The sequence below is a fragment of the Acomys minous genome, assembly GCF_964271855.1.
Source record: "Acomys minous genome assembly, chromosome: 12".
In the NCBI taxonomy this organism is placed as follows: domain Eukaryota; kingdom Metazoa; phylum Chordata; class Mammalia; order Rodentia; family Muridae; genus Acomys; species Acomys minous.
The window spans coordinates 39,302,982-39,315,716 of record NC_140493.1 but is presented as its reverse complement, the minus strand read 5'-3'; the positions used below and the strand labels follow the sequence as shown (position 1 = coordinate 39,315,716).

Here is a 12,735-nt window from a genome sequence, read left to right as displayed (position 1 = left end):
GAGGGATTCCGCGCGCGTACGCTTCGGCTGCTGGGCGCGCAGTTTGTGGCGCCAGAATTCAGAGCGCGGGAGCGCCTAAGGAGCATCCTCCGGGGCTCAGGACTTCTCTTCCCTCTGGCTACGGGTCCCGGCTTCTACAGCGGGACACGATGGTGGTCCTCCGCAGCAGCCTGGAGCTGCACAATCGCTCCAACACCTCTTCGGCCACCGACCCTTTGGACATATCTAGCGACTTCCTCAGCCTGGAGGACAGCGGGCGGAATCGGTCGGGCTTGACCCGAGCCGCGGAGAAATCTAGGGTGCCCACGGCGGCGGCGGCGGCCAAGGGCGTGAGTACCGGCCTGGGGCGGGGACCCCCACCCCTCAGGCCCTGGGTGGAGGAGACGCGCTGAGGGGGGTGGGGGGACCGGCGGTCTGAGGGGACGCGCGCGCCCTGCAGGGTTGGTGAGCGGTCGCGGACCCGCTGAATGGAAGGTTCCGGAGAGACGGAGCTGGCTAGCAGCGGGGCTGGACAGTTGGTCGCTACCTCTTTCTACGCAAGAGGAAGAAGCCGAGGCCCGCCGGAGCTGAAGCGCTGCGTAGGGCCGAGCTGAGGTGGTTTGGGCCGTCCCCATCTCCCCGCCGTCTCTTCCAGCCACCCCCCTCCCTGGTCACCACCCCCCCCCCGCCCCGCCCCCGCGCGCCGGTTCCATTCCCGGTTCCTGTCAGTCAGGGGAGTGCGACCCGAGGTTGCTGACTTGCTTGTGCGCGTGCACATCAGCATTTTAAGGGGGTGCGGGCACAGATGGTAACTCTGATTCCATTGACCTCCCTTTACGGTCCGGGGACGTGGGGGTGGGGTGGGGTGGGGGGGTTCCATCATAAGACCTCCGCGAAGTCAAGTGTCAGGTTGCATAACGTGGAGGGACAAACACGGACACTTCGTATGCACTTCCGTTTATGCCTCATGGCAAGCCTTAGGGGAACCGTAGTGATGGTATCAGTGTGACAGACGAAGAAATGGACTCCAGAAAAGTAAACAGAAAGTGGTTTGAAAGTTCTGACATTGGAACTCGGATTTTTTTTTTTTTCTGCCTCCCAGACCTTTCCTTTCCTGGGCTGGCACTTCAGGCTGCAGTTTTAGTACCTATGGGGAGGTTCGCAAAGGATAGGTAGAGACCTCGCACCAAATGCTCCTTGCCTATCTCAAAGACCGGTTCGATTTTTGAAGGACAAGAGTTACCGAAAGCGGTAGTGGTGGGCTTGTTGCAGAGAGGGGCGCTTTGGGAGTAGGAAAAATAGGACGGGAGAAGCTGGTCAGGAGCCTGGAAGTCAGTCTCAGTGACAGGAGTGCTGTGGTGGGAGTGACGCAGCAGTGTCCCTTAAGTTCAGACAATGTCAGTCTTGTATTAGGGTCATTATATAAAGTGAGTGCCTTGTAGACCGACGTCTATGTTTCCGTGGAACTGGCATGAAACTATAGTCGTTGTTGCTGTTGCTTTTAAACTCTGAAATTGCTGCTTCTAAATTGAAAATCCTGACCTTTCGGGATTTGTTTCTCAGTCAGGTACAGGAATTGGCAGAGATGTGGGTCAGGAAACATTTCTTACTTAAAATTACAAGCCAGTCCTCTTTACAAGATATTTTACTCTGCTCTCTGTTCTAGCAATTGCAACCTTTCTAGGACATCTGTAATCTGGTTTTTGTTTGGTTGGTTGGTTTTGTTTTTTGGAGACAGGGTTTCTCTGTGTAGCCTTGGCTGTCCTACACTATCGCTTTGTAGACCAGGCTGGCCTTGAACTCACAGTGATCCATCTGTCTCTGCCTCTGGAGTGCTAGGATTAAAGGGATACACCACCACACCTAGCTAATCTCCTGATTTTGTAATTTATATTTTTACCAATTTTTATTCTGTTAGCACTGTATTCTAGAACAGAAAATGGCACATAGTAAGTACAGTATTTATTTTTGCTTATCATTATTCACAAAGAAATTAGCTAGGCCTGATGTACAGAGACCATGTCCTATATGCTATATGAGCCCTTGAGGTACATACAACAGTCTGTTATGGGGTGAAGAGAATTGTCTCCGGCCTGAGTTTACAGTAAACAGGGTTTCTCTGTGTAGACCAGTCTGGTCTTGAACTCAGAAATCTGTTTTCCAAGTGCTAGGATTAAAGGTGTTCACCACCACCTGGCCACATTATCTTTCTGAAACAAAATATTCTTCCTTTCTGTAAATCAATTTACTTTTGTAGATCTTCTAATTAGAGGTTTTAATTAGGGAGTGTCATATTGGATTTAAAGAAAGAATTAGTCCTCAAGAATGACAGTCATATTATAAAACACCATCAATACCACAATTGAGATAGCTTTGTACTTGAGTTTTCTAATGTGGGGCTTCATATTAATTCCTTGTTTTTAAGTCAAATATGTTAAAAAACTTAATTCTCTGCTTACCTTAGTATTTGAATATTTCCTAATTCCCTGTCCCATATTTATCAATAGATGGTAGAAGTAGTATTCATTCTTATGGTTATATTTATTCATTCTAATTCGTTAATTTGGTTTTTCTTGGTTTAATATTGGAGACTGGCCTGTAAATTCTGAAGGTGCTGAGAGTGACCCATGGCTACATATTATTTTATTTTATTTATATTTTTTGACGTTCAGCAGGTTAGTTCTCATGTGCATTGACTAGATTTTTCAGTGTAGTAGTGGGCACTTAAGTAACCAATGTGTGCGTGTATCGCATTTGTTTGATGAATCCTCAGCCTCCTTACCCTTTTTGAACAAATGTGGGCACAGTATGGAACACTCCTTATTCTTTTTTTGTTTTTGTTTTTGTTTTGTGACAGGGTTTCTCTGTAGCTTAGCTGTCTGGGACTCGCTTTGTAGGCCGGGCTGGCTTTGAACTCACAGCCATCCACCTGCCTCTCTGCCTTCCGAGTGCTGGGACCAAAGGTGTGGGCTACCACACCCGGCCCCTCCCTTATTCTTTACTGAGCCTGTTATCAGTGCACATCTGAAGTCTTCATTCCAATCATGGCAAATTTGTAGATTTCTTGGAGTGCCTAGGGGCGCTCTTATTGAAGTCCAGTCCATGGAAGTGCTTATGAAGCTGATGGTGTAATCTCAGTCACCACCTTGTCGATGGCCAAGCTTCTTTGCAGAAGCCATTCTTCCCAGCCCAAGCTAGAAAGCATTTTTGTTAGCCAGGCACAGTGGCACTCACCTTTACTCCCAGCACTCGGGAGGCAGAGGCAGGCGAATGGCTGTGAGTTCAAAGCCAGCCTGGTCTACAAAGTGAGTTTAGAATAGCCAAGGCTACACAGTTAAGGATGGATAGTAGAACATGTGTGTGTGGGGGGGGGTGTGATTGAGTTGTATGTTAATTTTAGATTGTATTTACCTACACTCTTTCTGTAGGGTTTGAGTAAGCTAGGCAAGTACTACAATACCAAACTCTCACAGTCCATAGTTCTCACTATGTAGCCCTGGCTACCTGTGTAGGTAGACCAGGCTCGCCTGGAACTCTTAGAGGTCTGCCTGCCCCTGTCTCCCAAGTGCTAGGTTGAAAGGTGTACACCACCACGCCCAGCTGTTTGTTTTTTGAGACAGGGTTTTATTGATAACTAGGCTAGACTTGAACTCTGAAGCCTAAGCAGTCATTGAACATGTAGTTTTCCTGTTTTGGCTTCCTGTATAGCTGGGATTACAGGGCTGGGCCACAAGGCCCAATGTATTTACTTACACATCCATACGCCATTAGCTAAAGTAGATGTGCTGCAATATGTAAAAGTGTGTGTGTGCATGATTTTATTTTCTTTTTGAGACAGGATTTCTCTGTATAGCCTTGGCTTTGTAGACCAAGCTGGCCTCTGCTTCCCTGAGTACTGGGACTACAGGCATGCACCACCATGCCCGGTGTGTTATGTGATTTTTTTTTTTTAATAATTTTTTGTTTCTTTAAATATCTGGAAAAACACTTAAACTCAATACTAATTTGTGAACCATGTGTAAAATTTGTTTTGAATTATAGTAAGAGCCTGGTGTAGTGGTGTGCACCTGTGTACCTAACAGATAGAGGCCATAAGATCAGTTTAAAGTCATCCTCTGCTTCATATGAAGCCAGCCTAGGCTACTTGAGACATTTTGTTCTTATTTTTATTTTTTAAGTAAATAAAAATAAAAAAATATAATAAGGTGCTAAAAGCTTGAGTAGGAAGACTTACATAGAGTGGTGAATGCACTTGTGTGGTTAGGTAACACGACGCAAGTCTTCACTGAGCATGGCCAGAGCAGGAAAACCTAAAGAGCTAAAACAGATTTGATAGGTAAATTGGGTCCTCTGGAAGAGCAGTCAGTGCTCTTAACTGCTGACCCATCTCTCCAGCCCCTTCTGCTTTTTTTAATAACTTAACAAGCTACATTATTTTTTATGCGGGACAGTTGTGGAGGTCAGAGAACAACCTAGGTAAGTCTTTTACCATGTGGGCCCTGGGGATTGAACTCAGGTCATCTGGTTCTGTAGCAAGTATCTACTTCCTGAGTCATCTTGACAGTCCCACACTGCATTTATCTACTCTTCTGGGAAAGGATGGTTGGGAGGGTCCCATTTGGCTGTTGTAATATTGTGTTGTGACCGTGGATGTGTTGTATCTGACTGATAACTTTTTTTTTTTTTATTTATCCCCAGAAGTGGAATCTTTTCTTTCATTTTCTTTTTCTTTTCTTTCATTTTCTTTTCTTTCTTTCTTTCTTTTTTTGAGACTGTTTCTTTGTGTAACCTTGGCTGTCCTGAAACTCACTATGTCGACCAGGCTGACCTCGGTTTCAGGTCTCAGAGATTTGCCTGTCTCTGCCACCCAAGGGTTGGGATTAAAGGCATGTGCCACCAGTGCCTGGCTGTGTGTTTCATATTCTCTCTCTCTCTCTCTCTCTCTCTCTCTCTCTCTCTCTCTCTCTCTCTCTCTCTCAGTTTTTTTGGCATAGGGTTTCTCTATTTCACAGAGCCCTGGTTGTCCTGGATTCTCCTTATAGACCAGGCTGGCTTTGAACTAACAGATCCACATGCCTCTGCCTCCTGAGTGCTGGGATCAAAGACGTCCTGGCTTCCAGTGTGATATCTTTTATTGTTAAGGAACCACCACACTGTTTTTCTTTTTTTGGTTTTTCAAGACAGAGTCTCTCTGTGTAACCTTGGCTGTCCTGGACTCACCTTGTAGACCAGGCTGGCCTCAAACTCACAGGGATCCACCTGCCTCTGCCTCCCGAGTGCTGGGATTAAAGGCGTGCGCCACCACGCCCGGCTCACCACACTGTTTTTCATTCTCGCCAACAATATGTATTTGCTCCTGTTTTGACAAATTTTCACATTCTTTTTGGGGGCTGCTTTTTTCCCCCTGGCTTTTCAAGACAGGGTCTTGCTTTTTAAGGTGTGGGTGTGTGTGTGGCCTTGGCTATCCTTGAATTTGGGGGTATCCTTGTCTCTGCCTCCCACATGCTGGAGTTAAAGAAGTGCACTGTCACCATGTCTGGAGGGCATGCCATGGAGGGAGGAGGATAGATATTCTAATAAGAGTAAGATGAGGCTGGGCGTGGTGGCACACGCCTTTAATCCCAGCACTCAGGAGGCAGAAGCAGGCAGATATCTCTGTGAGTTCCAGGCCAGCCTGGTCTACAAAGTGAGTCTAGGATAGCCAAGGCTACACAGAGAAACGCTGACTGGAAAAAAAAAAAGAAAGAAAAGAAATATTAGTTGTCTTGAGGCTGGAAAGATAATTTAGCAGTTAAGAACACTTAATGTTCTTGCAGAGAACCTGGGTACAATTCCCAGCGCTCATATCGTGGCTCTCAACTATAACTCCAGTTCCAAGGGATCCAACTTGCTTTTTTGGCCTCTAGAGGAATCAGACACAGGCAGGCAAGATACTGATTAGAAAATAAAACTTAAAAAAGAAAGGAACGAAATATCACCCCATTGTAGCTCTTTTTTTTTTTTTTTTTTTTTTTTTTTTTTTTGGTTTTTTGAGACAAGGTTTCTCTGTGTGGCCTTGGCTGTCCTAGACTCGCTTTGTAGACCAGGCTAGCCTCGAACTCACAGAGATCCGCCTGCCTCTGTCTCCCGGGTGCTGTGATTAAAGGCGTGCGCCACCACGCCCGGCTCTATTGTAGCTCTTTTTGATATGTAAATTTTATTTTGATTTTTATTTCTGTGGATGTGGTGTGTACACATGAGGGAATCAGGACAACTTGCAAGCATTTATTCTCTCCTTCCACCATGAGTCTTGGGATTTTAATTCAGGTCTTCGGGCTTGGAGGCAGGTTCCTCACCACTGAACTGTCTAGCTGGCCGTATTTATTCTCTGTTCCGGATATTCCAGTTCAGCCTCACACTCACGCCCTGTATAAAGCGGGGATGATCCTAGTGCCTCCCATCTCCCATTACCCCAAGTGCTGGGGTTGCAGACATTCACCACCCGCCATGTCTGGCAGTAAATTCTGTATTTGCAGTTTCATAGCCTGCTTGTAGCGAAATAATTGTTTGTTTTGATTTATTGTTTCTTGGAGAGATAAAAAAAAATCATCCTGTACTAAAAGCAACTGTTATTAACTTGTAATCAGAGAAAACTCTGAGCACTTAATATTGGTCTTAACTAAAATAAAACTCACAACAGCTTTTTTTTTCTTAAAGGGTGGATCCTCAGTTAAGGGAGCTGAAATCTACCACAAAAAGCGTTCTTTAAGGTCTTTGAACAAAAAAGCACAGATTTCTTCAGATTCTAGTTTTGATAAGAGTATGGACGGAACACAGAAACACTCGAATGGCAGACATTTCACAAGGTATTACTTGATTTTTCTGTTTGGCTAAGAGTTAATAGCCAGTGTGGGAGCTCACACTTATAATTCCAGCACTTAGAAAGGTGAGTCAAGATGGGGCTGGAGAAATTGCTCAGCAGCTAAGAATGCTTCCAGCTCTTCCAGTGGACCCAGATTCAATTCCCAGCGCCTGTGTCAGATGTCTCACAGTAGTCTGGAACTTAAGCCCCAGGTGATCCAACACCTTCTAGACTCCATATGCATAAATACATGTAATAAAAATAAATAAAAATGAAGGCTAAAGCAGAAGTATTGCTATTAATTCAAGACTAGCCTGAGCTACAATGTGAGACTGTCTTAGGGATTCCATTGCTGTAAGAGACTCCATGACCTCAGCATCTCTTAAGGACATTTAATTAGGGCTGGCCTACAGCTTCAGAGGTTTAGTCCATTAACATCATGGCAGGAAGCATGGCAGCATCCAGGCAGACATGGTGCTGGAGAAGGAGCTGAGAGTTCTACATCTTGATGCATAGGCAGCAGAAGGGGACTGTGTGCATCACACTGAGCATAGCTTGAGCATATATAGCCTCAAAGCCCACCTCCACGGTGACACTTCCATCAACAAGGCCATACCTCCTAATAGTGCCATTCCCTATGGACCAAGCCTTCACACACATGAGTCTGTGATGCCAGACCTATTCAGATCACCACAGACCCTACCCCAAACAAAACAAGAACAAGAATAAATGGGTTTGTCACTGAATTCAAAACAGACTTTTGTTTAGCCGTAGCATAGAAATATTTTCAATGTTTTTTGGGTTTTAAGTATCTGAGTATCTTGCTTTCTTGACTTACTTAACTTTCCACCTTAGTTTGTCATAAAGAATGTAGAATTTAAGTATCTGTCTATTTTAATCCATTTAGCATATTTTTCATAATAGGCAATTGGCTCGACAGCAAGCTGATAAAAAAAAGGAAGAATGCAAAGATGGTAAGTTGTGTCAACAGCATTTCAGCAATTTATTTATTTATTTATTTATTTATTTATTTATTCTTATTTATTTATTGAGACGGGGCTTCTGTGTGTAACCAAGCCCTGGCAGTCCTGGATTCACTTTGTAGACCAGACTGGCCTCAAACCCCCGGAGACCAGACCTGCCTCTACCTCATGAGTGCTGGGATTAGAGGGATGCCCCACTACACCTGGCACACTTCAGCCTTTTAAAGCCTGTGACTCATAATGTGTGTAGGTTTACTACTGAAGCCCATGCACTAATGTGTGCATAAAGTGTGTGGTTTGTTAGGTTTGACCTGAGTGGTCCAGGCTATTTGACTTTCTTTCTTTCTTTCTTTCTTTCTTCTTTCTGTTTTTGTTTTTAGAGACAGGGTTTCTCTGTGTAGCTCTGGCTGTCCTGGAACTCACACCAGGCTGGCCTCAAACTTAGAGATCCACCTGTCTCTGCCTCCCGAGTGCTGGGATTGAGGTGTGTGCCACTACAGCCAAGCTATGATTTTCATTCATTATAACAGGCATGGTATGTAAAAGAAGGCATCATACTAATAGAGTAAAAATAACCTTTACTCCTAAAAGTTTCTTTAAGCTCCTGTGGTGGTTTGAATAAGAATGGCCCCTATAGACTCATATATTTGAATGCTAAGTCACCAGGGAATAGAACTCTGGTAGAGTTAGAAGGGTTTGGAGGCGTGGCCTTGTTGAAGAAAGTGGAGTGGACTATGAGGTCTCAAAAGCCCAGTCCCGGCCTAGTGTATCGCCTTTTCTTCAAATACGGAGCAGGATGCTGCTATCAGCTACTGCTCCAGCAACTCCTACATGCCGCCATGCACCCCACTATGATGATAATGGACGAAACCTCTAAAACTGTAATCAAACACCTGGTTAAATGTTTTCTTTTCTATGAGTTGCCTTGGCCATGATGTCTCTTCACAGCAATAAAACAGTGATTAAGACACTGTTATATAATCTATCTTGGCTCTTCCAGTTCCCTTCTTGCCTTCAGATTCCAAAGTAACCACCAGTGTCTTTTTTGTTTTTCTTTTTTCTCCTAGAGAGGGTTTCTTTGTGTAGCCCTGGCTGCCCTGGCTATCCGGGAACTTGATCTGTAGACTAGGCTGGTCTTGAATTCACAGAGATCCACCTGTATCTGCCTCCCCTAGTGCTGGGTTTAAAGGTGTATGCTGCCACTGCCACCACCTGGCTTGTTTTCTGCTGCTGTAGATTAGCCTGTATTACCTAGAGGTATATGTAAGCAAAATCATACAAGATATTTTACCTCACTTTTTTCACTCAAAATTAATTTTGAGTATTCTCCATGTTGCTACTTTTGTTGCTGTGTTGGATTATATTATATGAATATGCCATGATTTATTACCCAGGCTGATATTTTAATTCAGGATGTATCTGAGCTTCTTGTGGTCAGGTATTGCAGATCTCTTCAATACATGTGGGCTTATATTTTCCTCTTTCAATAGACTTGAGCTGTTTTCAGTTGAGCTATTATAAACTTTTAAACTTTCTAAATATATAAGTCTTTATATGACATATCTCCTCTGAAGTGGGGTAGATCATACCATAGGTATGTTGTAACAAACTTTTTTCTTAAAAAAAAGTTTAAGATGGTATAGTTTTACTGCATCAAAGTTGCTGTCCTGCTGTGCATTTTCAAGTTGTTTTGTTAATACTTATGAAATCTGTTTATATTTCTGTACATATTATGAAGATAAAGTTGTTTCGGTTACTCACTCATTGAGGAGTAGAAACATTGTTCCAAGTACAGAACATTTGCATGAACAGAATGGAGATGTTGAAGTTCGAAGAAGTTGTAGGATTAGAAGTCGTTACAGTACTGTGAACCAGTCTGTGCTATTTGACAAGCTTATAACAAAGTAAGTAAACATGCTTAAAATCAAAACTGTGTATCTAGAACAAACTTTATCAGTGAAGAATTGTGCACTTTGCTACCACACCATCCCTCTCACCCCGCCCCCCCACAAGTGTGTACCTGGCTGGCCCTGAACTCAGAAATTTGCCTGCCTCTGCCTCCTAAGTACCATGGCCACCTCCTCCCCTTTCTCTCCCTAGACTTTAGGGATTGAATACCTATTTTATTTTGTTTTGGTTTTTGGTTTTTTGAGACAGGGTTTTTCTGTGTATCCTTGGCTGTCCTGGATCACTTTGTAGACCAGGATGGCCTCAAATCCACAGCGATACACCTGCCTCTGCCTCCTGAGGGCTGGGATTAAAGGTGTGCACCACCATGCCTGGCTTGAATACCTATTCCATGGTTGGCAGGGAAGTGCAGTACCATTGCGCTACATCCCTGACCCCATCCTGACTGACCACTGTAATCTATTTGATTTGTGTGAAACATACAGGAGAATGGCTATCAGTAAGCTTTGTTCTATATGTGTTCAAATTCTTGGAAAGAAGTGTTGGAATGTTTTGCCCAAGTGGGTAAATGCTCCCTTATTACTGAAATATTCTTAATAAATTTTTTAAAGCACTGCTGAAGCTGTACTTCAAAAGATGGATGACATGAAAAAGATGCGTAGACATCGAATGAAGAAACTTGAAGATTTGGGAGTGTTCAATGAAGCAGAAGAGGTGAATATATTTTTTCATTAGGTGGTGACCTAACCTATCTAGGGCATGATCCATCTATGGATAATAATTAATCATTTTGGGAGCCGTGGCCAGCAGCGAGGCTGGCGATCACCGTTACCGCAATGGGTGCGCAGTGTTGGCCGGGCTGCCGTCAGGCCAGGGTACAGACTCCCCAGTGGCTGGAAGCCGTGGGGACGGGACCACAGAGGACTGTCAACCAGCAATCATGTGGCTGGATCACCCAGGAAGAGAAATTCTAAGGAGATAAAGGAGAACGCGTTCAGTTTGGGACGCCATTTGCAGCTGGAAACGGGGAATGGACTGTCAGAGCAGATGTCCATCCTGTCCAGCCTGCCGTCCTTTCAGTCCTTTCAAACTGTTATTCTGGGTTTGGACTGTGCTGGGAAGACAACAAACAGTTTTATACAGGCTGCAGTTCAGTGAATTTGTAAATACTGTACCGACCAAAGGATTTAACACTGAGAAATTTAAGGTAACCTTGGTCAATTCCAAAACAGTCACTTTCCACTTTTGGGATGTAGGTGGTCAGGAGAAATTAAGGCCACTGTGGAAGTCATACACCCAATGCACAGACAGCATTGTGTTTGTGGTGGACTGTGTCGATGTTGAGAGAATGGAAGAAGCCAAAACCGAACTTCATAAAATAACTAGGATATCAGAGAATCAAGGAGTCCCCGTGCTTATAGTTGCTAACAAACAAGACCTGAGGAACTCACTCTCTCTCTCAGAGATCGAGAAGTTGTTGTTAGCAATGGGTGAACTGAGCTCAGCGACTCCTTGGCATTTGCAGCCCACCTGTGCAATCATAGGAGACGGACTAAAGGAAGGACTTGAGAAACTACATGAGATGATAATTAAAAGAAGAAAAATGCTGCGGCAACAGAAAAAGAAGAGATGAGCAGGCCAGGCGTGGTGGCGCACGCCTTTAATCCCAGCACTCGGGAAGCAGAGGCAGGCGGATCTCGAGGCCAGCCTGGTCTACAAAGTGAGTCTAGGACAGCCAAGGCCACACAGAAACCCCGTTTCAAAAAAACAAAAAACAACAACAACAACAAAAGATGAGCGGCAGTGCCTTCTGTGTGGGTGTGGAATAGGTTTCCTTGGCCTGGTTCTGACAAGCTGAAGAGCGTCTGCAGCCTGGTTTGCCCGTCTGCCCTCCTGGATGCTATTAAAGCTTTGTTTTGTTGAACGATCAGAAACCCAACTCTGTTGCCTTGTGGACGATGAGTAGATGCAGTGCTTCTTAAAGTGGTCTCTTCTCCCTGCCCCAGAAATGTTTTGGTACTACCATTTTGGGAAGCCAAAAAAGGGTAGTAATTGAGCAGAAAACAATTTTGTGGAAATTTGACCTGAAGTTAGTGAAATAAAACTTTGAAGAGGGTTAAAAAAAAGATTTATTCATTTTGTCCAGCATTTGTTTGATTAGTCACAAATTACTACTGGAATGATAAGATTATAGTTATGTCTTCATTTTAAGAATAATTAGAAGTTTTTAATTTTTGTGTGAGCATAGACTAAGTATTAATAGATTTTGTTTAAACATTTGTAGAACAATCTTAAAATGTACACAAGAGGAAGACGAAAGGCTATTCAACAAGCTGATGAAGAAATAACTGATAACCAAGATGGCAGTGCGGGTTAGTTTTTTGTCTTTTTTTTTTTTAATTTATTGTATATGAGTACTTTATCATCAGATCACATTATAGATGGTTGTGAGCCACCATGGGGTTGCTGGGAATTGAACTCAGGACCTCTGGAAGAGCAGACGGCGCTCTTAACCACTGAGCCATCTCTCCAGCCCCAGTTTTTTGTCTTCTAATCTTATGTTTTCTGGCTTCAAATTTAAGTAATTTTAACTTAGTAGGAAATAGCTTTCTAACTTAGACTGTGGCATTTATTGTAGTTTGAGGTGATTATAATTTAAAAGGAAGCTGGTTAGGTGGCACACACCTTAATCCTAGCACTCGGGGAGGCAAAGGCAGACAAATGTCTTCAGTTTGAGGCAAGTCTGGTCTACAAAAGGCTACACAGAGAAACCCTGACTCAAAAAAACAGAACAAAACAAAAAAATAATTTAAAAGAAGTTTTCACAGTAATTAGTTTGTTTGTATAATAAAACTACAGATAGCGCATTATATATCTATATTTTAAAGAGATTAAAGTTAATTTTACTACTGTATTTGAGACTTAATCTATTTTTTTAAGTAAAAAACAACTTCAAAAATATATTTTAAATGTTGGTAGAGGCTATCTTACTATTATCATAAATATATTTGTCAAACTTATGTA

General features: G+C 43.4%; 1 protein-coding gene and 1 pseudogene across 3 annotated transcripts in view; both read left to right on the top strand.

Annotated features, from left to right (window-relative positions):
- ATAD2 (ATPase family AAA domain containing 2) overlaps positions 1 to 12,735 on the top strand; it is a 41,796-nt gene continuing 29,061 nt past the window's right edge. Inside the window, exons 1-6 of one of the 2 annotated variants that reach the window (XR_014773296.1) lie at positions 1 to 329; positions 6,676 to 6,824; positions 7,745 to 7,794; positions 9,542 to 9,707; positions 10,323 to 10,425; positions 11,996 to 12,083. Coding sequence is in view for 1 of the 2 variants with exons in the window: in XM_084750989.1 (XP_084607115.1) it covers positions 150 to 329; positions 6,676 to 6,824; positions 7,745 to 7,794; positions 9,542 to 9,707; positions 10,323 to 10,425; positions 11,996 to 12,083 (736 nt within the window). In the remaining variant the exon portion in view is untranslated. The remainder of the gene's footprint in view (positions 330 to 6,675; positions 6,825 to 7,744; positions 7,795 to 9,541; positions 9,708 to 10,322; positions 10,426 to 11,995; positions 12,084 to 12,735) is intronic. The other variant, XM_084750989.1, reaches the window with a different exon arrangement.
- Positions 10,682 to 11,837, top strand: LOC311579945 (ADP-ribosylation factor-like protein 4A; annotated as a pseudogene). The gene has a single exon. The product of its transcript is annotated as an ADP-ribosylation factor-like protein 4A (transcript).